At 39.6% G+C, this 24,346-nt stretch overlaps 1 protein-coding gene across 2 annotated transcripts in view; it reads left to right on the plus strand.

The window, feature by feature from the left end:
* Window positions 1–1,026: 1,026 nt before the first annotated feature.
* The window catches only part of TBC1D8B (TBC1 domain family member 8B), a gene marked incomplete at its 5' end in the record, with an annotated part of 38,689 nt that continues 15,369 nt past the window's right edge, over window positions 1,027–24,346 (plus strand). For both annotated transcript variants that reach the window (XR_014618784.1, XM_084293795.1), the window contains 10 exons: window positions 1,027–1,156; window positions 9,624–9,734; window positions 13,453–13,571; window positions 14,176–14,401; window positions 14,885–15,125; window positions 16,603–16,810; window positions 18,441–18,608; window positions 19,860–20,009; window positions 22,594–22,744; window positions 24,116–24,330. Coding sequence is in view for 1 of the 2 variants with exons in the window: in XM_084293795.1 (XP_084149921.1) it covers window positions 1,027–1,156; window positions 9,624–9,734; window positions 13,453–13,571; window positions 14,176–14,401; window positions 14,885–15,125; window positions 16,603–16,810; window positions 18,441–18,608; window positions 19,860–20,009; window positions 22,594–22,744; window positions 24,116–24,330 (1,719 nt within the window). The remainder of the gene's footprint in view (window positions 1,157–9,623; window positions 9,735–13,452; window positions 13,572–14,175; window positions 14,402–14,884; window positions 15,126–16,602; window positions 16,811–18,440; window positions 18,609–19,859; window positions 20,010–22,593; window positions 22,745–24,115; window positions 24,331–24,346) is intronic.

The following is a 24,346-nucleotide window of genomic DNA, read 5'->3' on the forward strand; positions in this document are numbered from 1 at the left end:
CAGCACCAGAAGATACCATTTAGGAAGCAGTGTTATCACGTGTAATGCCACAGGGAGAGAGCTATGGTTCTGACAAGGTTGTGAAGAGACTGGTGAAGAAACACCAGAAGAGAGAGCTAACTAATGAGAGGACTTGGTAGCTGTGGTTGGGGCTTCCTGGGGAGGTGTTTCGCTCGCTACCAGGCTAGATTGATTTATTCTATCTCAGAACAATGGGTAAAGTCAGTGTGTAGATGATCTGAAGAACTACTCCATGAGAATGAATGATAAAGTTGTTTCAGACGAATCACAAAAATACAAAGCCCCCGAGTCAAACTGTTGTTAAGGCAACCAAAATGTCAACACCACAATAGCTCTTAATCTTGTTGGGTGATAGAAGTGAGGAGGCAGGCTGTCTTGTTTTATAATGTGGTGTGTAAATAGGCAGCATTGGCCATATGTCTACTGCTGGTGTGACACGGCAGCTGGGAGGTGACACCCGTGGGTGGTGTGACAGGGCGTGTGGAGGGCAGCAGTCAGGGCTGCATGGCAGGCTGGCAGTGTGTGTCTTGTGGTGGAAGGCTCGGTGCTGACTGGAAAACAAGCACAAGTGCTAAAAATAAATAGATTATAAGCCATGTTCTTTGGCGATGAGTGTTTGGCCAACATTTCTAATGGACTTCTTTGGGTGGTGTGAGGGAAATAAAAAGAAAAATCCCTTCGTGAAGACCGCAGGGGGACGAGCTCCTGCCCCGTGAGGCGAGTCGCCGCCGCCCTCCCGCCAACCTCCCTAACGGCCCGTCAGGCTGCCGCCACAGCAGCCGAGGAGGCGGGGAGCCACGCAATGCCCGACGGGAGTTGTAGTCCCTCAGTCGCCGGCGCCGGGCGGCGGGGCTGCCGCGAGGACTACAACTCCCAGCGTGCCTCGGGGGGCGGCGGCGGCGCTTGGCAGCCGGGCTGTGGACGTGGGAGCGGGAGGCCGGGAAGGCGGCGGGCATGGGCGGCGGCGGCGGCGGCGGCGGGGGGGTGCAGTGAGGGGCCGCCGAGATGTGGCTGAAGCCCGAGGAGGTGCTGCTGAAAAACGCCCTCAAGCTGTGGGTGCTGGAGCGCTCCAACCAGTACTTCGTGCTGCAGAGGCGGCGGGGCTACGGCGAGGAGGGCGGCGGCGGGCTGGCAGGTACTGCCCTGCAACGGGGGGGGGGTGAGGGGAGAGTCCTGTGGGGAGGGAAAAAAAGGGGGAGGGAAGGGTGGGCGAAATGCCTGGGGCTCGGTGCGGGGCCTGCTGGGTGCCCCCCGTGCTGGCAGCGCTGTGAGGGGCCGGCAGATCCGCCTCGGAGGCGAGCTGCTTGGGTGCTTCTGAGCTCGCATTTAAAATGTAAAAAAAAAAATAAAAAATAAGCGTGCGATGTGGTAGAGTGTCTCAGGGGCAGCTGACCAGAAGCTGACAGGGCGCTGACCCCAGTATAATAAACTTTGTTTCATGAGAACTGAAGGTATGGACCAGAGTTTGTGTTTTTAATTACCGGCTGTGTGTCTCCTAACGTGCTGCAGGGACCCCCCGCTGCCACTGAGCCCCCTGTGGTGGGGGAGCTGCTCAGGCTCCTGCCTGGTCTGGTGGCATCGGTCATCGCCCCTTCAAGGAGAAATGCCCCAGGGTAAAGCCAGGGTATGGTTCTTGAACGTTTTGCATGAGTCTGGGTTTTCTAGGCGCTCTCTAACTGTGTCATCATAGTGTAAGGTGTTTTAAACATAAGGCGTAGTTGTCTTGTTGAAACATTGGTTTATTCTGCCCAACAGAAAAAAAAAAAAAAAAAAAACAACATCAGTTTGGCTGATGTAATTTCCTATGTAGAAGGAGCCCTCCTGGCTGGAGGAAGGGTATTCCTCGTTGGCATCTGAACCACTTGCAGGGAACAGGGAAAACATAAAAAGAAATCACTGCAAAATCACAGGTTCCCTTTTAGGGGTATCATGATATTCTAAGTAACATCAGGCTTCAACTTAGAATCAAGGGTCATATTTTTCAGCCTTGGAAGACTTGTGGTCGTCAGGCTAGATTGGCCATTCCTGTCCTGGTGTCTTTGGAAAACAAAGCCAGCTGAGTCAGTACAAAGGTTGTCTGGCTGTGTGATAAAATTCACGTAAGAACAGTGATGAAAACGAAACGAGACCTGGAATCAGGTGTTCATTTAAAAGCATCCTTGTAGACTTGCAGCTGGCAAACAGCTGGGGCCTCCTATTGCCCTTCTGCTGTTGTTGAAGGTGAGATTTCTATTGCTTATCTTCTGTCCTTGATGGCATTTGACAGCATGGAAAAACACTTGAATGAGAGTTCCAGTAGGGTGCCTTCTTGTGTGGTGTTGCACATTGTATTTCTATAACTTCTCTCATTATTTGAGGTTCATTCAGATTTCATCTGTATGTGTTTTTTCAGAGGACAAAATCAAAAATGTTATTGAATTAAAATTGGAAATAAGAAAGATAAGAGAAGTGGAAAATAATATAGCTAGATTTGTGTTTGCAGGTATAAAAATATTCAAGCCTCCTAGGTATAAACTAGCACAACTTGCTATGTCAGGTTTTAATTTTGTATTGCTGTATGTTACTCAAGAAAATTAGCACTTGCTTTAGCAGGAAAACACCAATGAGCAGCTATTATCTCATGAGATCATCGCGGATGTGCCAAGTGAAGCCTTTTTCTGGCTTTCCAGAGCAGCGTTTTCCAGCAGGTGTGATGGAAGAGTGGAGGTGCCCAGCAGCCGGAGGGGCAGGGGGTTCCCGGTGAAGGAGGCAGCAGCAGCGCAGGGTGAGGTCTCGCAGGAGAAGGAGCGAGTATTGAGGAAGCAACCAAAAGCAGGTGCAGACCAAGCAGAGAAAAAAGACAGCAGCAGAGACACCTGAAGGAAGGCTGGAATTTGCTGTGCTGGCCTAGGTTTATAAAGGAAACCACGCGTGGATGTGTTTGTATGACCCTTCTGCACTGACACAGCAGGGCCAATTGGTAATCCGTCGGTGACAGAGTTAGCTCTGAGGCTTGTCTCTACTACACACAACGTAGTTGCTAGTTGGCTAGCATGGGTAGAAATGGATGGAAGTGCTTTGTGCTGGTTTTGCTTAGCCTCGTCTCTCTCTGCTGTTACGCCCCTGCCTGGTTTTCCATTTCATTCTCTTTTCTTTCATAGACCTCACCTAAGGATACAGATACTGTAACCTGTTGGGCTGGTTCTATTTCCTGATAGCTCAGCCCGCAGACTGTCACAAAATGTGTTGTTGTATGTCTGGCAGCGCAGCCGTGTGGCTGTGTCCTCTGCTCCTTCTTTTTTCTGCAGAGCCACCATGGGAGATTTGCTCAGGTTTGCTGGACTGCGTTGGAAATGTCAGAAAACAAATTATTTGTTTTCTGCTTCCATTGCTTTAACTTCTTTTTCTGCTTCAGAGTAGAACACAGCTGTGAGAGGGAAGACAACTGTCAATAAAGTACACGGCTGGAACTGATCTTCCCTGCTTGCTGTTTGTGCCATGCTTGAAGAAAGGGGGATCCCAAATGCAGGAAAAAGTCCTGACTCCTACTCCTGACTCCTACTGAGTCCTAGTTTTCCTGGAACAATTATTGCCGTCTTGAATCTGTAGAATTCCCCTGCTGATATTCTTGCTTTTTAAAGGATGTAGCTTGTTGTCTGCATCATTGCTAGCTAATTTGCAGGTGTAGGAGTTTGGAGGAAGGGGAGACAGAGCTAGACTTGTGTATTTGTTCTGGGGAAACTTTCTTTATCTGGCATCTGTCAGAAGGAGCTATGTGAAAGTGTTATGAGTGGTAGGTATCAGTGGCAAGGACCTCGTCTCCAATAGATTTTCCTCTTGGACCAATTAAAATACCTGATGATCTCACAGAAATTCATTTTGGTAGGAACAGCAGGATGGGAGAGGAGACTTTAGCTGTAAGCAGACTTGTTATGCAGCAAAGAAATTTGCGTTTCAGAACTTAAAGTTCTGTGCTGTGGAATCACTAAGTATACAGTAGTAGAATAAATGGTAGAAATCATTTATACCTGCTGGGGTTTTAGCAGACTGGAGCTTTTGGTTTGGCTTGCTTGCTGCAGGTTTTCCACTGTGATAGGAATTGAGAGGAAAACTTGCTAGATGAATAAAGATCTGGAATGATCTATGCTGCGTTTTTCATTTCAGCAGCTGCAGCAAAGATTGTTTTTCAGTGTGTATATTTTGCAAGACAAATAATACTGCTCTGTCACGGAGCGTTTTTACATCTGGGGATGGCAGGTGGCAAAATGATCAGCGTGTACTCTGGTCACTTCCCAAATACTTTCACTTTCCAAATTAGAGGAGCAAGTGCACCCTGGGGCCACAGGAGTAAGCACCCTTGGAAGCATCAAGTCGGACTGCCAGCAGTTACGGAGGCGCTGTGACTTGCTGCAGAATGGAGGGGTTGGTTCTGAGCCTGGAGGGGCAAAACTTGTGCTCCCCACTGGGCATGGGAGCAAAGGGCTGTTGCTAAAGTTCATTTCCTCTGCTTGGCCCCTGCAGAAGGTGCTGTGCTGTTTCAATATTGCAGGAGATTTTGCTCAGCTCCGTATTTAGCTCTGATTGTGTATTGACTTCATATCCATGTTGTACAGCTTTTTAACTGTACAGAAGCAAAGACAAGGAGCTGTGGTATCTGCCAGGCTTTTCTGTGTACCCCCCAAGGAGACCGATGCTTACTTTTCTCAGAGTTGTGCTTCTAATTTCCCTGCTCTCAGGGATATCCGTTGCCACAAGTACTTTTACATGTGATCTTGAATACACACCTTAGTTTAATGAGTTACCATTGTCTTACCTGAGCCATCTGCTGACCATGATGGACGTGAGTTATTGTAAACAGAGATGAAATCTTTTTCACTGCAGGCTTAAACTAACCTGTTTGACATCTCAGTTACCTAAGAACATTTGCATCACAGCCCAGGCTCAGCATTGCGTTAAGCTGAGGTTTCTTGGTCATGAGACCAAGTTCCTTTAGGAAATTAAATAATAATAATAAAAAAAGAGAATTCTGTGCTTAATTTAAAGAAATGGGAAAGAGGGCCTTACTATCAAGTTGGCATTCATGTGTTTTAAATCAAATATATCAAGCCAACGGCTTTTCATGGCTTATATTTGTGTCTTAGTTTGTTTGGCGAAAGCTGGGCCTTTACTTTTTTATTTCCTGAGCCAGAGTGCTCTGTTTGCCACCCTGGAATGAAGCTTTATCCTTCTTTTGTAAGCAAGTATTTCTAGTAGTAGGACTTTGCAGTTTGGGTCTCCTGTGTTGTAATTTGGCAACAGCTCACTCCTGGTGTATCTTTTTCCCCGATACTCCCCCTGGGGACCTTGCAGAAGGTGTGCTGTGCTGCTCTGAAAGCTTTGCTTTCTACAGATCTGCACCTTCTGGTTTTTAAGAGGGATTTCTCAAAGAATGTAGTCCGCTTAAATTTTAGTTGGCATAGTTGAATTCGTCTTCATGTATCTGGGCAGTGGGTATCAGTTTTGTAGTAAATCTGTGTATTTCACATACTTCGTATATTTCCTGTTGATGTTACTCCTTGCAGCTGTGTCTAGGTATTGCATTGCCTTCAAGTTTTATTTTCCTTTTTAATTTACAAGTTACTAACAGGTTGACTTTGTGATACAAAAATAACATAAAATAATCCTGTAAAGTTCATTGATTTTTATTTGTGTTTGTATTTCTACTAAATGTACAGACTTTAGTTTTCAGGAGGTGGCTGTTTAAAACCCTTTTAAGGTTGCTCCAGGCTTCCTTGCTGTGAGGTGCCCTTGCAGGGAGGGATCCACTGAGTCTGTTCGGGTAGCTCAGGATCATACAGACATCCTGCTCAACTTCTAGCATTTCTCCTTGTTATGTCAATGTAAATAAACGAAGAGTGAGTACTTGGCAGTACGTGGAAGTGTCTGCTGTTCAAAGTCCTTAGGGATATGGGGCTGGCCAGTGTTGTGCTAACAGAGTATCTCTGTTTGTAAGGAGCTCCTACTCATAAATATTTTATGTCCAGTAACACTAGTAATGTAGTAAATCAGGAGACGGGCTGATCCACTTCTAATATCATTAATTATTGACCTCAGAGGTGCTGTTAGGCAGCAGAGGAGAAAACAGGCTTGTGCTAACTTTGCTTCAGAACAGTAACACTCTTTTTAGGAAAAGCAAACAGTAGTACTCTCTTGATGTACTTGGTGAAATAAATACCGAAGAACAAGGCAGTGTTGCTCCCAAACTGCAAAATGCCAGCCAGTTATTTTCATGTATATCGGCTTTATTGCCATAAATTGGTACAACTGAGAGCAGAATTCATTGCTAATATGCTTTGGTACATGTCACTGCAGGAAACAGGCCGCGTGAGCTGCTGCTCTGGTACATTGCTTCATTGTACCACTGAACCATCTGCACTCATCTCTGAAGGTTTGCTTTGGACTACTGAGACTCTTTCTATTTGCTGATATTCTGTTACCTAATGTTCATATGCTGTCAACTGAGTATTGTAGAAACTTTTGAAAGTAATGCTTCCGTATTTCAAAGCTATTCTATTTTCCTTGCCCTTTTTTATTATTTTGTAGGGTGTTTTACCCCATTTATTTAAGTATCCAGGTTATTTTGTAGTGGTTTGACACAAGTAACTCCGAAATCAAAAATGTTTTCCAAAAGCAGAACCTTTTCTCCTTGTGAATGTGCATCACCTTCCATATCTAGAGCTGAAGTTCTTCCCTGCGTGAGGCTAGAGGATGATGTGGGTGAAATCACCACTGGACACTGCAAGTCTAGCTTAGAGCAGAGGTGGGAGTGTAGATGACCTTCTGAAGGTTTTTGTTAGAGAATGATGTATGCTGCATTTCATTAGCAAGGAATTGGCAAATAGGGCCTGATTTTTCCCCTTGCATCCCTCATGGAGATAATGCTAGTATCTGGGCTGAGCAGTTGCTGATTCTCTTGTTCTCTGTTCCTCTATGTTACAATTAATATCCTTGTCATTGTACAGGTGACTTCTAAATCTTTTCTTGTCTGCAACCCTGGAAATGAATCATTCTTCAGCAAGCTGGTGAGAATGGGGTCAGCAGAGTGCCAGCAAACCGCTCAGCATTGGTCATGCTTGCCTGCGTGGACATGGTTCTTGATTTCCCACGGGAAATAGCAAATAAAGAGAGTGCTTCCTCTGGTGCTTACTGCCCAACAACTTGCAGTTACGGAAACCCTGACTGACAGTACAGTATTCAGAAAAGTTCACAGCTCGTAGTTAGAGCACATTCAGGGCTAGGGTAAGAAGAAGGAACTGCCAGTTCCTTGCAATTTTGCCAGTGCCCATAGCTGTGAAATTAGCTCATAATGTACCGAGTAGTTATCAGCTGAAGCACAAACCTGTGGTCTGTATCGTGGACGAAGCAGCATTGACTAGTGTACCTGCAGAAATGACCAGTCCCAGCCTGGTGCAGCGTTTTGTGTCCAAATCTGACGACCTTCCTTCCCACAGACGGGAACTTAGGGCGCAGTGAGGAGTGCTGCTCTCTGGTGCGCTGTCGTGAGCATTCGCTCAAGCTCAGCACTTGAATCGACCTCATAAATGGTGACTAATGTCCTGGAACAAAAATTAAATCAGGAAAATTGTAAAAGATGATAAAGTAGCTGCTAAAGCACAGCCATCTTTGAGATGAGCTCAGTGTTCTGACTCATTCAGAAAGGCAAAGGTCTTTGTACAGATCTGAATGTTATCTAGTCAATGTCTGACTTCGGTTAGAAACTACAATAAATGATACTTACTGTAGTAAGCTACAGGCTATGAACTGCAGACACTACAAGGTGGTATTTTTGATCAAATTTACTGGCCTGTGGGTTTTCTGTGCTTTTTTTTTTTTTATTATTATTATTCACTTTTTTTTTTTTTTTTTTTTAAGAGGAGGAAAATCATTCTGCAACTTGAATAGCCACAGGGAGATAGGTCACACAGGCTCTGTGCTGAAAATGAATCCTTAGGAAACATGTTCTGAGGATGACTGCCTAGATTTCTCAATTTTGCCTTACTTTGCTTCCTTGTATTCCCACAGTTAATACCGTATATATCCTCCCTCCCTTATATACCTTAATACCCTCCCCATCACTTGAGATGGGATTAATGGCAGGAAAGTGGAATGAAAGGTACCAGAAGCCAGCCTAAAAATTCTGAAATCACTTTTGAGAGACGCAGTTGTAGTAATCTAAATCTAATGCTTCCATAGCATATTAAAGCCTGAATCAGAAGATAACTTTCAGTTTCCGTGGAAGGATACCTAGAGGAGCTATAAAGGGATGTACTAACTTTGCAAACAAGCTCTCTACCCTAATAGCAACTCTCAATGAAAAGTTCTGCATCTATGATCCACTTTACAGCATCTCTTTGGGTAGCTGCCTCACTTGCAGGCCTTACTTTTCACTTCTTCTGTAGGAGATTAAAGGCTGTGTGTGATTTCTTTGGCAGCATTGCTTTATTTGAACCTTCCATTTAGGCGGCGATGCTAGAAGGATGCCAAGCATAGGAAATACAGGAAGGAAACATAAGATTATGTTGCCCGTGTTTTTGTCACTTGTAAAACTTCTTTTTATGAAAATACTTGAGCATCAGGATCCAAAAGCTTATATTTTTTTCTGTATGGATTTTTCTTCTCCTTTTGGAATTCTCCGATCCTTAGATTTAAAATCAACTGTTAAGGTCTCTGAGCTGTCTAACACTTTTATTACTGAGCAGAAAGAATGATTTTGGCTGCCAAGCTAAAATGCATACTCATTTTCTCAGGAAATTTTTTTGAAAGAGAGTATCTCATTTGTCGTGAGAGTTGAAGTGTGTCTCATTAATGGAATTACTATATTTTGATCTGAGCTGGGCTTAATAGGAGCTAATTCAATCTCTAGTGGAAAGGAGGTGACATGGCCATTATATCTGACATTATAATGTATAATGGAATAATGTGCCTTATGAAATATACTGATGCATGGGATGGTAGGATGAAATCTTAGTGTTCCCTACTGAATGTAGGAGTCCTCTGATAGAGCGTTGATAAAGAATGGCAGGCATTTTGTAGGGCAGTACTTAGAGTATGGAATGAGCAGCAGAAGTTCTGTAGGTACAGAACGTATGATACATTTTTCTCGTGTAAAAACAATGGGTGGGATTTGTATAAATCAGACAAAATGGAATTGCGGTTTTCTGAGAACTGTTTCCTTTCTCCGTAAAACAGAACAACAGTAAATGACTAATTACGAGGTAGTTCAATTACTGCTTGTTCTTATTAAAGGCTGGGAACTACCGCGTTCCTTTTCAGGTTACTCTCTGGTTTGCCATGCTGCATGGCTATTACTTTCATACTTCCATGGGTGTCATCTCCAGACCTTCTTCATCCTCAGGTTGTGTTTATAATGTCTTTTGCTGGATGAATGTTTCACCACCTCGCAACATGGTTCCTCTAGGAGCACTTTGGCTTTACTCATTTGTGTTTCTTAATTTCTCAGTGTTTGTTAGAGAATACCTTGTCACTGGGGTAGCGCTCCTGTTCACTAAGAAAGGAGACAGAAGGTGAGTGCATTTCAAGACCTTAGTTTCACCAGGCTGTGTATGTTTTGTTAAATGTTACAGGTCTTCTTGTGGGAACGCTAGATGCAGTGCTGGATTCGACATCCAAAGTGGCTCCTTTTCGCATCCTGCATCAGACACCAGACTCACAAGTCTACTGGTCCATCGCATGTGGTATGTATTATTAGTTAGAAGTGAGTTTGTAAAGTGCAAAATCATGGTACAAAGAATGGTCTCGATTTTTGTGTTGGGTTAATTCTCTCACATCATTATTCATTCCAATGGCATCTAAATGGTTTAAAAATATTTGGTAATGATAGAGTGTTTCTCAGGAGATTGGAAATGAGATTGGCAGTAGTTTATGGTTCCAGTTTTTCAGAATATATCTTCGTATTATAATGTCAGATTGCCTTTTCTGCAGCAGTCTGTGAAGTACCGAGAAACCACTTTGGTGCTTTCTTAGAATAACAGAGGCACAATCTTTTAGTTTGTAAGCTGCGATGGAGCTCTGTAACTTGGCACAGTTCAGGATGATATGGATAAGTTGACACTTCGGAGTACTAAGTGTGCTGTAGGTATGAATAACAGGAATAACAGGAATAGCTTATCTGGATTTTTTTCTACTTTATCTTTGTTTGTAAAAATGAGCTGGGTTCCCAGTCATGGTAGCAGCTGAATTCTTCCTCATATCTGCTGCTCTCAGTGCAAGAAGTTCTTTCTCTTTATGCTATGTTATTAAGCAGTAAGAAATGGAAAAGAAAATTGACCTTGAGTGCAGAGTATGTGATTTTTCATAAAGCATCCTTATTGCTAGTGTGTGTATTTTTTATTTTAATATTGCAGCTTCCCTTGAGAATGAAGTCTTTATACAGGCTGCTTAAGTAGTAAGTCTCCAGACAGACTTTCATTCCACAAGCTGAGCGGATGCTTAATTCTTTGCATGCATCGTTTTTTCTTCCTTAGCATGGTCTTGTTTTTACATTGAAAGTAAAATAGTCATATGATCTGATGGTAAATGTCACAATTGATCTATTTCCTAGGCTTATTGAAAATTCTGAAAATACATAGAATTGGAGTTTATATATATATATTCATTTTTTTGTAGCTTTCATTTTTTTAAAAATTATTTGTGTTCTTTAAAAAAACAAAAACAAAAACAAAACCATGCCAGTTAGATTTCAGTGGTCTCCAGGCCTTCTTTTTAGTTGCCTGTGATGAAAGATGAACTTTGTAGGAAAATTTGGAGGTGCTGTTCTGCAAACATGTACGTACATATATAATTCTACTAGTAAGTGCAATGCTATTGTCACATTGGATTTTGCTGCTATCCTTTTATTATAAATCTTTGTTTCTTCACCTTAAATGAGAAAATGTGCCTTTTCCTATCTTTTTTAATAAAGTTAGCTACTTTCAAAATACAGATTTCTCCTTTTAGATGTGTAGTTCAGTAGTTAACGCATTTCATGCTGTAATGCGAATCTGTTCTTGTTCTGCAGGGACTTATCTTAAGGGCAGTAGTTGGTGAAAGACCTGCTTAATAACAATTTAATAGAACTCAGTACATGTCACTTAAAAGGGGCAGCATATTAAAGTTGATAGAATTTGAACAGTTTGTGAATTGGCAGTAAATAAAAATTTCTGACTTCTTCTGAAGTCAGAACTAATGGTGACAGGCTATTAAAAAAATCCTTTGATAAGTACATTGGAAATACACTGTAGGAAATTCTAAAAGCATCATGTAAGACCCCTGGGAAAATATTAAGTGTAGTCTTCACTTTAGGACTGGATTTATATAAATTCTATTCTACGTAAGTATACTTTAGAACAAAAGGCTACATAATGTAATTGTACTTGGTGTTAGAAAGCAGGTTATTCCTTCTGTGAAGTGAATAAATTGAAGAGATTAAGAGATTACATTTCTTTCCTGCTTTTACATGTTAAGCGTCTGAAATGGTGCTCCTAAAGCATTTAAATGTTTATTAAAAATTTCATCTTTATTGTGTCACATCTGTTCCTCTGATTCTTGTTCTGACTCAAATAATTGCTCCACATGTGTAGTCTGAGAAAAAGAATTAGCTTTTGAATTCATTGCTGTGTTAATTACTCTTTATATCATTTCTTTGTGATTGCAAATCCAGCATATGTAGCACAGTCTATTTACCTGTATTTAGAACAATTTCTGTTCATTCCCATAGCAGCCTTAATTCTGTGGAGTCCACTGAAAATTGTTCAATTATTCTTTACAAAGTAAATTGAGAAAATAGAAATAGTTAATTCTGCCTTCTTACTTAGGGGTATTGATAGTATGCAATTGTACTGGCTTTATTTGTGAGCATTCCTGTGAAGGATAAAATAACCAACTTACTTATATTCTAGAATCCCTTTCTTCAATCCTATATAAATTCTTCCCATCCGTTTTCTTCTTCCTGTTTCCCACCATCTGATGGGATGGAAACAACCTCCTGTTTCTAAGGAATTGCCACTGTTGAATTTGCAGGACCACAAAGGTTGTTTCATTAGCACAAGCTCTGCTTTACTGCCTGTTACCACTTCCATAACTTGTATATGAGTTAGTGAAGAGAGTAAGATGAATTATCATAAATATTTCACGGATCGTACAAGTATCTAGTAGGTAAGAGTTTCCCTTTGTATTTGAAACAAACCACAAATCTACTTTTGGGAAGTTCGGGTGAGATAGGTTTTCTTTGCTATGAAATTGCAGTGACATATGGTAAGCGATTGCTATCTGAAACCTAGATTAAAAGCACTATAAAGTGAATAAAGTAACGTAATAAAGATGGCTTCTCTCTAAGATGTTTGATAACGCAGTATTTATATTCTTGGAACATTGAATTTTATCTTGGCTATGGTTTGTACATTCCTTATGGTTAGTGATGACAGATTTTTTATGATACTGCTCCCCTGGCATGTGTGTAATGACAGGGAAGAAAACATTCCTTATTCCTGTGTGTTGGAGTCCCAGAGGGTTCAGAAGAGAAACACTGCTAATTTTGGAGGTGCAAAAAAACATTTCAAGGATTATTCATCTTGTATGAATAGATAAGTTTTTTGTTTTTTTTCCTGGTTCCTGATACCAGATCTTCCATCTGGGATGTAGCTGTGCTTCTGTCCTCTTGCAGAACCCTTTAATTGCATGAAAACATCAAGTTATTTGGAATTACAACACAAGTAGAACTTTGCTGTAGATAGAATGACAAGTGTTTCCTGAATGATGGTTGCTTATATTTTAGTGTGATAGAAATATAATTAAAATATGACTTGGTAGAAAATGAGATAAAACCATTACTTACATTGAGCACAACTAACCAGTAATTGTGGTAGGCAGCGTAAATGGTTGTTTCATGTATCCAAAGAGAATTCTCTGCTACCGTCCTGGTCACAGTGATACAGACTTTACATCCTTACACTTCTCAGAAGGGTTTTTGCACCATAGCAAGACCAAGTCTTGAAGTTCTCATGAATTTGGTCTCATGTTTCCCACCTTCTAGGGGAGTGTCCTAGTTACTGAACTGGGAGCGTGCTAAAGATGCTCTGAGGGACTGCTGAGCTAAGGAACTCTCAGTCCAAGTCAGGCTTCAGCACTGAGCCACAAAATGTTGACAAAGCTGAGATGCCTCTGGATGTCAAGGCTAGAAATATAGCTGTATAAAGAGCATGAAAAATAAAAGCATGACTGTGCTTTTTAACGTATACCATATACATTTTTGCTGTACAAAAGAGTTCAGTGGTAGGTTTGTGACTTAGGATTTGAACTCATCTATCTACGTTACTCTGTGAACCTGGAATACACTGAGTATTCTGTTGATTATTATTGTGAATAAACTTATTGAAGTCTCTTCTAATTTTTGTTAATACTAATTTTCTCTTTCAGGAGCCAGCAGAGAAGAGATAACAGAACACTGGGACTGGTTAGAAAACAATGTTATGAACACTTTATCAGTATTTGATTCAAATGAAGATATTACGAGCTTTGTCCAGGGAAAGATAAGAGTAAGTAACAGGCACACACCACAATTAGGAAAGACTAAGTATTTTTTCCTTCTAAATGTTCACAAATACTATGTTCCCTATAGAATGTCAAAGGACAGCACCATAACGTTGTATACTTCTGAGTGGGAAGTATGTGGCTGTTAACTTCAATGTGCTCTGTTGTTACTGTTTATCTGCTGGACATAGATTATTTCTTTTTGGTAAATGATACAGTAGATGCCTTTAGATAGTGGTCTGAAACTGATGATACATTACAATAATTTTCATAATGCCTAGGAAGCATATGGGAGTTTTTTTGTTTTTCTTTTTTGAGGTACAATGCTTCACTTTGCATATACTAAATGCTTAGTTTAGGAATTCTTGTGATTAAGTAAAGAAAATACATTATTTTCAGATTGTGTATTTTGTACCTAAGTTGTGTGGGGAAACTCGTTGTATATGTCTGAAATAGCACATTTGATTTATAACCTGTGTTTTGATTCTCAAACTATTTTTGCAGTTCTTAAATTTGCTATAATATGAGAATACTCCATTGTATGTATGCAGGTGCATATATGACACTCACCAATGTGGACACATAAAGTAACTGGTTCTTTTGTTTTAGGGTTTGATTGCTGAAGAGGGAAAAGGTTCTTTTGTAAAAGAAGAAGATCCTGAGAAGTTTCGTGAGGGTCTTATGAAGTTTGAAAGGTGTTTTGGATTACCAGAGCAGGAGAAGTTGGTTACCTATTACTCATGCAGCTACTGGAAGGGCAGAGTGCCTTGTCAAGGATGGCTGTATCTCAGTACCAACTTCCTTAGCTTTTACTCGTTTTTGCTGGGAGCAGAAAGTAAGTAAGCCTGGATGTTAAGCTTAGTCCCTTTATGTTTTGCTATGTATCTTTCAGATTTAGAGTAATCTTATATTCTGAGTAAACTATTTTGCCATGTGAGTAGATGTTATCACAGAATAGAAAAAAACACAAATAATGTAGGGAAATAAATACATTTATGAAACATACCTCAAAATGCCTGTTTTTTTCCCCTCTGTTAGATTCACAAATAAAGCACCAAAGAATGATTCACACCAAAGAGCGGTGTGTCTTTAGTGTTTTTATTTCTACGAGAGTCATTCTAATTGTATTGCTTTATAGCAACTGTGAGGGGAATCTTTTTTTTTGGCCTTGTGAATTTGTAGCCCTTTCCAAATGGGTTATGATTTAACTGTGTTGCTTAATTGTACTTTATTAGTGCTGTTGACTACCACTGTTCTTTGTTTAGTAGATAGGAGCTAAAGAGAAGTTACTCAGATCTGCCTATATTTGTATTTTCAGTAAAACTTATTATCTCCTGGGATGAAATATCAAAGCTTGAGAAGACTTCCAATGTTATCCTGACAGAGAGCATTCATGTCTGCTCCCGTGGGGAAGATCACTATTTTTCCATGTTTTTGCACATTAATGAAACATTCCTTCTCATGGAGCAGCTGGCGAACTATGCTGTTAGGAGGCTTTTTGACAAAGAGACATTTGAAAATGACCTAGTCCTTCATGACCCCCTGCAGATCACCAAGAGGTAACGTAATTGCTTGTAGCCTGTCTGCTCTGGGCCCAGTGCTTTTTCAAGACAAGCGGGAGGAGAATCCTTGCCTCGGGGAGATAAATAAATGTTGGCAAAGCTCTTAAACAAGTATCTTGTTAAAAACTGGGATCAAAGTAACGTGAGGCATTGTAACTTATTACTTTGCAGTAGCAGGAACTGATTACACCTTCAGAACTGGGCTCCTTCTATGCAGTTTACAGTAGTTGAAGTTTTTAAAAGGCATTTTAGAAGCATCTAGAAATAGACACTGCAGTTCCATTCTTGATTTTCTAGCTAGTATCCTGATGAGGAAGGAGAAGGTGGAGAATAAATGATTAAATACACATATGTAGGTAATAACTGCATGGCCTTTCTGCTACAGGATATAGGTGATAAAATTGGTGAGTTATAGATGGGTGCGTGGCTTTCCTTGTTTATGGCAGTGTTTTAGGCAATGGAAAAGATGTGTATGTCAATAACCGGATGGTTAGAGTCCTTCCTTCTCAAGGAAGGCGTGTGGTTATTTCATGTTGTACAATTTGAGGTCTAGTTTCTGTAGAAGTAAATGTTGTCTACTCAAGGAATTATTCAAATTCTCACTCAGATGTTGAAGTGATGATCTGCTAGTTACTGTGAAAAGCAGCCAGGAAAAGCAAGTCTATTGTTAAGTAACTTAAATTCACATGAGAGGACTTTGTTGAAAATGTTATCTATACAAATAGAAAATATGATAAAGCATTTTTCTAATAAATTTCAGTCAGAACCTGACTTCCAGTAACTCCATTTTACTTGTTCCTAGTTAAAGCCCCTCACAACTGCAATGTAAAAGGGAAAGGAGGGGAAAAAGCCAAGTCTTTAATTGTATAGTAAATAAAACCTGTTCTAGGTGGTATTTCCTGGGTAATTAATACCTCAATTTGGTAGCAATGCTGGCGAGAGATGGTGCTCTGTGACCAACATGTTGATTGTGGTTGCTGTTATCTGTGACGAATTTTTCCATGGCAGATGTCTACAACATGTGCTACATTTCTAGCTAATTGGCCCTCTGTCAAGCAAAAACTTGTTTTAGGTTTAAATGGATTATTTTGATGGTTTGGGAAACAGAGCAGGATTAAGCTAATAATATGTTGTTGTTTTTTTGTTGTTGTTGTTTGTTTTCTCCATCATGTTTAGGTCCCGATTCAGCAAAGTGCTTCACTGTGTAAGAGCATGCTTGAATCTATTCCTATTTAGTGAAGCATTTAAGTATTTTGTTAAGTGCGTGTATACAGGTTTGGTCCTACATTTTGTTGCCTCTTTAGGCAAAATGCTGAGCCCTCCAGATGGACACCACAGATTATGGGAGAGCATGATGCTTACATAGCCTTTTCCCAAGGTATTTTAACTTTCTTATTTATAAGGTCGTTTAAATATATTTCTTTTTTTTTCTCTCTATTTTCCTCTTTGTTTTTTTATTTTCTTTTTAATCTAGAGGCCTAGAGAGCCGAGCCCACAGTGAGCAGTTCAGTGCATTCTTCAGGCTACCCAAAGAAGAAACTTTGAAGGAAGTTCATGAGTGCTTCTTATGGGTTCCTTTCACTCATTACAACACCCACGGGAAAATGTGCATTTCAGAAAACTACATCTGCTTTGCTAGCCAGGATGGCAGCCTGTGCAGTGTAATCATTCCATTAAGAGAGGTAATGGAAACTACAGTCAGAGCCTGCTTTACCAGACGATTTGCATTTGCGTAGTTTAATGCCAATTTAGCAGATTTTTGTTACAATCTGTTTCGTTTATATGATGTCATAATTTCTCCTTACCTTGGATAGTGCATATAGCAATACTGGTTATAGAACTGCTTTCATGTTCCGGCATTGTCCCCTGTGTCTTTTTTGCCTTTTCCATAATTACTCTGATTTCTGTAGAAGAATACAGAATCCAATTTTTTAAATACTTTTTTTGTAAAATAAAAGCCCATGCTAAATTCTTGAGGCTGAGTTAAGGGGAGATTCTCAAGATAGAAAGTAAAGGATTTAAGAGGGTAGATCTTGAAGATGATTGTTCTGCCATGTTATTTTCTTGCCTCTGTGGTGCCGTTCACCTCTTTGCAGTAGTACAGCAGTGCCATCTATTCAAACATCTAGGAATATCCATTGACAGTCTTCAGTGAGCAAATACCACCACTGTTACAGCTGGTAGTCTCAACAGACTGAATAAGGACCATATTGTCAAGGGCACAGCGTTCAGAGTATTCTGTAGAGTACTGTAGCTAGCCCGTGGAATAAAATCTAGGGGAAAAACCCTTCATCCCTGTGCTAACTTCATGTGATCCAGAACACCTCATGTGATTGCCACATTTCAGTCTTTTGGTGTTGGAAGCCTTTCAGCAGCACCTGGACTTGTAATACAATAGCTTAAAAATTAACCAGGCTCTGTAATTGCTCTGTATGCTCTGTGTACACACTGCCAATGTGAGACACCCGACAGTGCAGTGAACGGAGCTGATTTCAGCAATGCATTTGGTGTTCTCCACCCAGACAAGGGACTTTATTTGATCTTCTGTAAATAGTCTTGCAAACAATAGTGACTTCTATAAGCTGTAAAAAAAAAAAAAAAAAAAAAAAAAAAAAAAAACAAAAAACCAACAAAAAAACACAGAAGAGACTGTGTTAAAGGATCTGACTCTAAATGCTCTCATGCAGATTGTCAGGTACTGCAGGGTTGTTTTGTTTCAGCAGTCTTCCATTCTTTGCTTTCAACAATGTAAAAGCATCAGCAATGACAGCCACTCCAGCTATTCACTGTTGTCTTGTAAGAACGTGCATTATTAAAGTGTATTAACTGCTCTAATCTGTAACTGTTCCATTGTGGCAATTAAAAGCAGCTCCAACTGTCATGTTACGACAGCTGTCATTGAAAGGGTATTCTCAGTGGAAATTCCTTCTTGTGAAACTTGATTTGTTTGATTACTTGCAAGAGCCAGGTTTTGTCTGTTTTTGGATGGTAAGAAAAAAACGTAACAGCTCCAGCAGATAGAAGGAGGGAAGATACTCAGATACATACCGTACTTACAGCTGAGAGAACCCTTTCAAAGATTTTTTTTTTTTTGGTACTCTGTAGAAAAACTATCACAGATCCTGTTGCCTTGTATTAAAATAGCTCTAAACCACTGAGCTGTAAAGTAGTAAGTTACTTGCATGACTAATTCTATTTGTGCGGTGCTACTGTTATACTACTGTTTCATGTATGTCTATGTTTTTAAGTTTTTTCTTTTAGAAGCAATTTGTTGAGATGAGTTGCATAATTAATATATCCTTGCCTCCGTAGGTCATAGGGGTGGATAAGGCTGATCCAGCCAACAGAGGAGTCAGCATTAGTACCAAAGGAAAAAGAGCTTTTCGTTTCACTGAGGTTAAAGATTTCGAACAGCTTGTCACAAAGCTCCAAATCAAATGCAATGCAACTTCAAATCCACAGCATATCATAAGTACAGAGGTAACTGTTCAGTGAATTCTAATTTCTTACTACCTATTCCTAGGAATTAGGTTTTCTAGTCTTACAATGTCTGCTTCACCTCTAGATTACAGGTTGTCTTTTTCTATTTTTTTTAAATCACGTTTCCGTTTCTTGCTTTCAGACCCTTCACATTAAGGTCTGATATAAAAAAAGTCTGATATAAAGAGTGATATAAAAATATGTTTTGCTATGTTTTTGTCAGCTGACTCTCTGAGTCAGAAAGATGATGGAATAATTGTAAGTGTGCTTCTGGATGTGAGGAAAGCTGTGTGTAGTTTCATGCATAAGAAATAAGAAAACAATGACAAAACAGCCCAAGCAAGCATTACTCATTACAGTTTCTGTATCTCTTCCATGAAGGTTTTCTCTTGAGAAAAATGTAATTAGCTGGAGTAGTGTCTAAAATGACGGCTGTAAGAAAACGATCAGTGTCTCAGCAAAGTCTCTAATTTTTTGCTTCTTATGAGTTAGTAGCTGCAAGTGGAGTAATAAAAGCAAAATAGTTTGATACCAGCAGAAATGTTCAGCTAGCAAGGGTACATGTAGCACAACCCTGAGAGACCTGAGTGGTAAGGTCTGCTTCTCAAGGGCATTCCCCTTCAGACCACTTTCTTTTGGGTAATATTTGCATTGTTTTGGCATAGTGTAATGAGTTGTGTAGCTTTGGTTTTAAGGTGAGGAAAAACAAATAACTCAGTGCCCATGTGAACGAGAATGTGTTGAACAATAATGTTACTGTTGAATGCATTATGTTTTGGATTCTTTGGCTTTATTTTCTATCAGGTTTTGAAAAGCAATCCAGGTTCTAATGCCGTTTTTGAAATGCTCTTAGCATTTCTGTATAGTTCTATATGGCTCCATTTAAATTAATGTGTTTTTTTTTTACTTGATGGTCCGGCCTCCCTGTCTATTATAATTTTCATAATGAGTTTTTGTCCTTTATAATTAAGTTCTTAGCTGTAGAGATGGATTTTTCAAGTGGAGCCTCCTGATAGCCTGGCTGTGCAGAACAGGGACAGCTGGTTTTCATTTATTTTGGAAGTTTGTTCATGCATATATGAATTGTATGCAAGTCTAAATTTTAAAACTGTGCCTGGTACTGGTAAATTAATATCATAAACAAGGGTAGTCTAGAAACAAAAACAGTTTCTGCTATCAGTACTGCTTCTTGAAGGATTGTTTGGCATTTATAACTACCATTTGTTAATTTTTGTTTATTTATTTATGAAGGTTGCAACTAGTTCTGCCTCTGATAGTCCAAAGGATTTTGATGAGTTACCAGCAAAGACGGGTCAGAGAGATACCAGCAAAACTGTCAGCACAGAAGCCCTAATGACTGTCTACCATCCTCAGGATGCCGAGAATCTAGACTCTAAAATGGTAAGGGATAAAAGTGGCCAACAGGCTTTGGAACCTAATTGGAAAGGAGTTAAGTATATTCCAAATGTACTCCAGCAAGGCTTCTGATTTCCTCTGGGGCTTTGCCAATCTTCTTTCATCTGCATGTTCTGTATTTTGAGTCCACAGGGTGCTTCTTCATGGCTCCATTCAATTTTCTGCTCATCTTGTTTAATAATGATATGCCTTATCTTCATGGAACTAATTCCTCTTGCTCTTCCAGCCCCTCAGGGAAGAGTTGGCTGTTTGTTTTGTGATAGCTAACATATTTCATATCTTTCTGAATTGTCAAGGTAGAAAGTCACTACAAATGCTTTGGGAACAAGGAGAATGTTATCAGGAAATTGACTTCATTTCTTCATTGCTTCATTCTGTTTGTACTTCTTTGTAACAAAGTTATGCTCTGGAGATTTTTTTTTTTTAATTATTATTTTTTCAGTAAGATGTACTTATATTGATTCTCCAAAATGTGTGCAATAAGACACAATATTTATTTTAAAATTAGTCTTTCAGCAAAATAGGGTAAATTCAGATATGGAATTTATGATACCAGAAAATAAACACCCCTTTGGCAGGAATGAAAGCAATACAGGTTTTTAAGTTCTGCTTTTTATAGCACATTGAACAAAAGTGGGCAAAATCTACTTTTCCTTTCTGCAGATCACCTTGAAATGCTTTAGCAATATTAAATCTTACTGCTGCATGTGTAGAAAACGCAGTGGCAGTGTTCACCCTGTCTTAGCACTGAAGCCTCTCATGGGATGTAACGCCCGATTGTCAGTTGGCTCTGCTTCAGAGAAATTGAATTGCTTTTTTAGGTGCATAATCAATAGTTTATTAGAAGCCTTATACCTCACAAAGGACCTGTTTCACTGCTGCCAGTGAAACTTTCTACCTCCCTCTACTCTGCAGGTAAATGCCTCTTACTTCAGTTATGTTTGAGTAGGGAATTTTTGCTAGTTTTCCCTCTGAAGCAGGTTTTATGTACATGGCTGGTCCTACTGAAGTTCAGATGCATACACAGTTGTTTTGTATTTTGACAGTGATTGCTATTTTGTAAAATGTTCTCTCTAGTCAATAAATATCCGATTAAATGTTAAACCGATAGGGGGTTTTCAGCTATTAGTTCCCCTCTTTAATCCAAATAGACTTCATTCTCCTGCAGTTTTCCCTGATTATTGATTCTCTCCCGTTGCTATGTGGAGTTCATGCAGATAAACCGAGGGGAGATATAGAAACTGTGGCAAAACAATGACACTGATGTCATGTCATCCCTCTCTGCTTTCCACCATTTGTACGCACTCCGTTCCAAATCTGTTAACTGGTGTAATGCAACAAAGCATGATGAATCAGACAAAAGGAGAGTAGCCTGTTTTGCCTGTTGAGCTTCCATGGGATATTATCTCATCTGTGTCAGTGTTACTACATTTTTATTGCTGTTAGCAAGAACAATTCATAAACACATTGAAGTCATGGTATGTTACTTCATCTGAATAACTAAGCAGGTATCTGTGACAGTATGATTTCATCTTGCAAATAATCATATGCTTAACTACCTTGTGCCGTCATGGCCAAATGCTTTTCTCATAGCTTGTTTGTTAGAGCTCTCAAATTAGCACAGAGAAAACTGAAACTACATAAATGATCTGAACCTTCTCCCTATTTTTCTTGGTTGTCTTTTCTACTGCTTTCTCTCAGTTCTGTCTTTTTTTCCTTATTCTATCAACTTGCTCTTTACCAAGAAAATTTTATGCTATTTATGACAAAGCAGGAATAAAAAATGGAGTATAAGGGTACTTTAAAATTGGCCCAAGTTATAATCAGACTTGTGTGTGTGTTTGTATATCATATAAACATATGTATATTTACATGGAAAGAGCTGACAAAGAATCTTAGAAGTACCTCTGTTTTTTTGCCAAAAGAATCATTAAATGTGAATTTGCTTATTTGTTTAAAAATCCAGTTTACTTACATTTATTACCCTTTATTTATTGGATACATTCTCAAGTGGGAAGTAAAGAAAAAGTCTAACTTTCAAGTGACCTGAAGGTGAAGGGGGTTGATTGCTTGGTATCCTAATACATCAGCTAGGAGTCCTCAAGTGAAGTTAGAAGAACGCAGATTTATCCGAGTTCAGAAAGCAGTTTGCAGGGATAAAACCTGCTGTGGGTTTTTGTGTTGTTAATTTCAGAGAGATTGCCTCTGTTGAGGTCGTGCCTGCACCTCAATTTGTTGCAGAATGGAGGAGGAATTTGTGGATATTTTGATTGACTTTGCTGTCCTTTGGCACTTACTGTTGGTTCTTGTCAGATGGAATACTGGATTAGGTTTACCTTTTGTCTGGTCTGGTATAGAAATTCTTGTAAGAATTAAGAATGTAAAATATTCTTGTAAGAATATTTTAAAGAATGGTTATGTGGGAGATTCAATTGTATCCCAGACTTAAACTATGCATGGATTACATTTTTGCTCTGATCAGCATCAGCATTCATTTCAGATATCAAACATTAGAGAATCTTCCGGTTTACTTAGTAGGCTTTTTTTTTTTTTTCTTTTCTTTTTGTAGTTGAAAGAAAAAATGAAAGAACAGTCCTGGAACATCCTCTTTGTTGAGCGGGGACACGGTGTCAGTATGTTTCGAACAAAGAAGACTCGAGACTTGGTGGTAAGAGGGATCCCGGAGGCCTTACGAGGAGAGCTCTGGCTGCTGTTCTCAGGTATTACCTAGCAAGTATAATTGATTCATTTTGTAGACTCTGCTGTATGGATGTTCTAGTTACTTACTGACAGTAGTATGCCCAAACAAACAAACAAAAAAAACCAACTTATTTCCTCTGGCAACTTATCTAAATCTTTCTGAAGAAAGATTTCAAAAGATTTCAAAAGAATAGACAAATTTATTCTGTTCTGCATTGATTCAAACTAAACCTGTCATCTTCGACAACAAACTAAACTAAAAATAGTAAGACTATGAGTTGAAGGGGACAATCAGTTTCAGCAGCGTCTCTGTACTTGCTAAAAAGAAAAGCAAGTTTGCAGGACCATTTTTCAATTGTTTTGGTTTAATCTTTCTGAGACGATAGTGTTCCTAGGCAAAAAAAAAAAGTTTTCTATTTGTCTATAGTATTGGTAGCTCTTTGTTATACACTGTTGCTTGGTTGAGAGTGAGAAGTGTACAGGAATTGTGGACTTTGACACGCATAAGGGATCTCTTGCCAAAACTCTGAGTATACTTTTGTGGCTTTCTGCTGTAGAACACACCTGTGTCAGAGCACTTAATGTGAGGCAGTGGAGGCCTGGGGAATTAAGGCATTGCTTTAAAAGGTGCTTAAAAGGCACTTCTGTGCACTTGTTATTCCCGTTCACTTAAACACTTACAAAGGTGGTAGCCACTGACAGGTAAGCTGAGTTGATTCAGAAAATGAGCTGCATATTCTCAGGAGACCTTACCCACTACCTGTACTCATGGTGTTCCCCTGGGCAAAGCATTCCGCTGTTCTAAAGGGTCTGTTTATTGTAACAAATATGTTTTAACCTACTCATTCAGCATACTGCTGTATGGTAGTTCTTTTTGAGGGCGATTGAATGTGGATTTCTTTGCTAGTGTTCTTTGAGTGTTTATGTAGACATGCATGCTTCTGTTACCAGATATCTCTATCTTGGATTGTGTTGACATAAAAGTTATGGAATGAATTAGGTAAATATCAATCCGTTGCCGAGTTTTTTCTAATCTGTCACCAGTTCTACAAAAGGAAAAGTATTTGCCTAAAAACTTAAGCAAAATTGTAGGTGAAAGGAAGCTGCTTTTTCCCTGCAATGAAACAGGAAAAAAAAATAAGTCAGTCAACTGTATAATGGATAGTGTCTGGAATATGGAAATAAATTTACTCCAGGCCTTATTTTAGTTTGCTTTTCTATTTTTATTTCATACTGATTGTGTTAATGACAGTAGAATTACTCTGTTACATTACTGCAATAGCAGCTGGAGATATCTTACTAAACACCAGAAATGTTTGTACAAATTGCAGAGAATTATGTACATACTTTATTGTTGCCCTCTAATGCTGTGCAATAACATTTATTGGCAGGTGCTGTAAATGATATGGCATCCAACCCTGGTTATTACACTGAGTTGGTGGAAAAATCCTTAGGAACATGCACGTTAGCTACTGATGAAATCGAACGAGATTTACGTCGTTCCTTGCCTGAGCATCCCGCTTTTCAAAGTGACACAGGAATTTCTGCACTCAGGAGAGTTCTGACAGCTTATGCCTACAGGAATCCCCAAATTGGATATTGTCAGGTACAGCAGTTTTGAG

This window comes from Netta rufina (genome assembly GCF_964035555.1).
Source record: "Netta rufina genome assembly, chromosome: 12".
Classification (NCBI taxonomy): domain Eukaryota; kingdom Metazoa; phylum Chordata; class Aves; order Anseriformes; family Anatidae; genus Netta; species Netta rufina.